Below are 1,134 nucleotides of genomic sequence, written 5' to 3' on the forward strand. Positions count from 1 at the left end.
AATCTGTATAAAATTTTGGTCAATAGAAAACGCATGGCTCAAGCTCGACTCGTTTAATATATAAACGAGACGAGCCGAGCCGAGCCGAGCCATGCATTTTCTTAGACGAGCCAAGCTCGTGAGCCAGAGCTCGACAGCTCGAGGCCCTTGCTAATGCATTCAAGCCGAGCTCGAGTCAACCACTACTCGGCTCAGCTCAACTCCTATGCACCCCTAAATTAAGTAGACATGAAAAATATTTTAATTTTAAAAAAATCATTAAATGAAGATTTGACAAATAAATATCACTAAATAAATAAAATTGAATTCAATGTTTGAGTCCACTTACTGTAGCCTTTTTACATACAGTCATCATCACTCATCAGAGCCATTTATAGATTTCAATCTCTGGTCTCTGTCCACTCTTGCATCTGTTCTCAAATCATTATCTTCGACGTACAACAATCTAGCTCCACACTTTTTCAACTTGTACGGAGAACAATAATAATCAAACTCAACGCGGCCCTCGCTATTCGAACCGAGTGGAAGCAATTTAGACAAAACTATGTACTCAAATCCTATGATTACATAATCTAAATCTGATTTTGAAGCATATAAGGTTGCACTGGCCCTTCGGAGAAGGCCACGGGAAACGAGCTTCTCATCAACAAAAAGATCAAATTCAACTCTGAAATAACAGTCTTCCAAATCTAGACTCTTGCATGGAGATGATAAAACAACGCACAAAGCGAAACCGATTACATTATCATTGAGGCAACCCGTTGGAAGCTTTATAAAATTTTCATTACTTACAAGGTCAAACCAATCTGAAATTTCGCTTCCAGGGTAAAATATGGCACCACGTGGTCCCTGAAACATGTTGGATTCTCTTCCCCGTAGCACAGGAACCTTTAAAAAGCTAAGCAATTCCTCCTGTTCCTCTAACATGTTGGATTCTTTTTCCTATATCAAGAAGATCATCAAATTGCAATATCCCTTTGATATATATGTACAAATGGAGAGAGACATAATATGTGTGTGATTGTATTGGATAAAACAAGTGGGTGTAAACAAAGATTTGAGAGTAAGCATTACACAATCTCCACTATCTTGTTNATTAAATAAATCACAAAGAAAAGGTACACAACATATATT

The 1,134-nt window shown here is 37.6% G+C and overlaps 1 protein-coding gene across 1 annotated transcript; it reads right to left on the reverse strand.

Annotated features, from left to right (window-relative positions):
- Positions 1-282: 282 nt before the first annotated feature.
- On the reverse strand, positions 283-1,016 carry LOC116126172. The gene is made up of 2 exons (XM_031411874.1): positions 924-1,016; positions 283-842 (listed from the first exon to the last, which is right to left on the reverse strand). Exons 1-2 carry the CDS (start codon positions 925-927, stop codon positions 355-357), a joined length of 492 nt encoding a protein of 163 aa, XP_031267734.1. The 5' UTR covers positions 928-1,016; the 3' UTR covers positions 283-354.
- Positions 1,017-1,134: the final 118 nt, after the last annotated feature.

Source organism: Pistacia vera, unplaced genomic scaffold, assembly GCF_008641045.1.
Source record: "Pistacia vera cultivar Batoury unplaced genomic scaffold, PisVer_v2 Contig177, whole genome shotgun sequence".
Classification (NCBI taxonomy): Eukaryota; Viridiplantae; Streptophyta; class Magnoliopsida; order Sapindales; family Anacardiaceae; genus Pistacia; species Pistacia vera.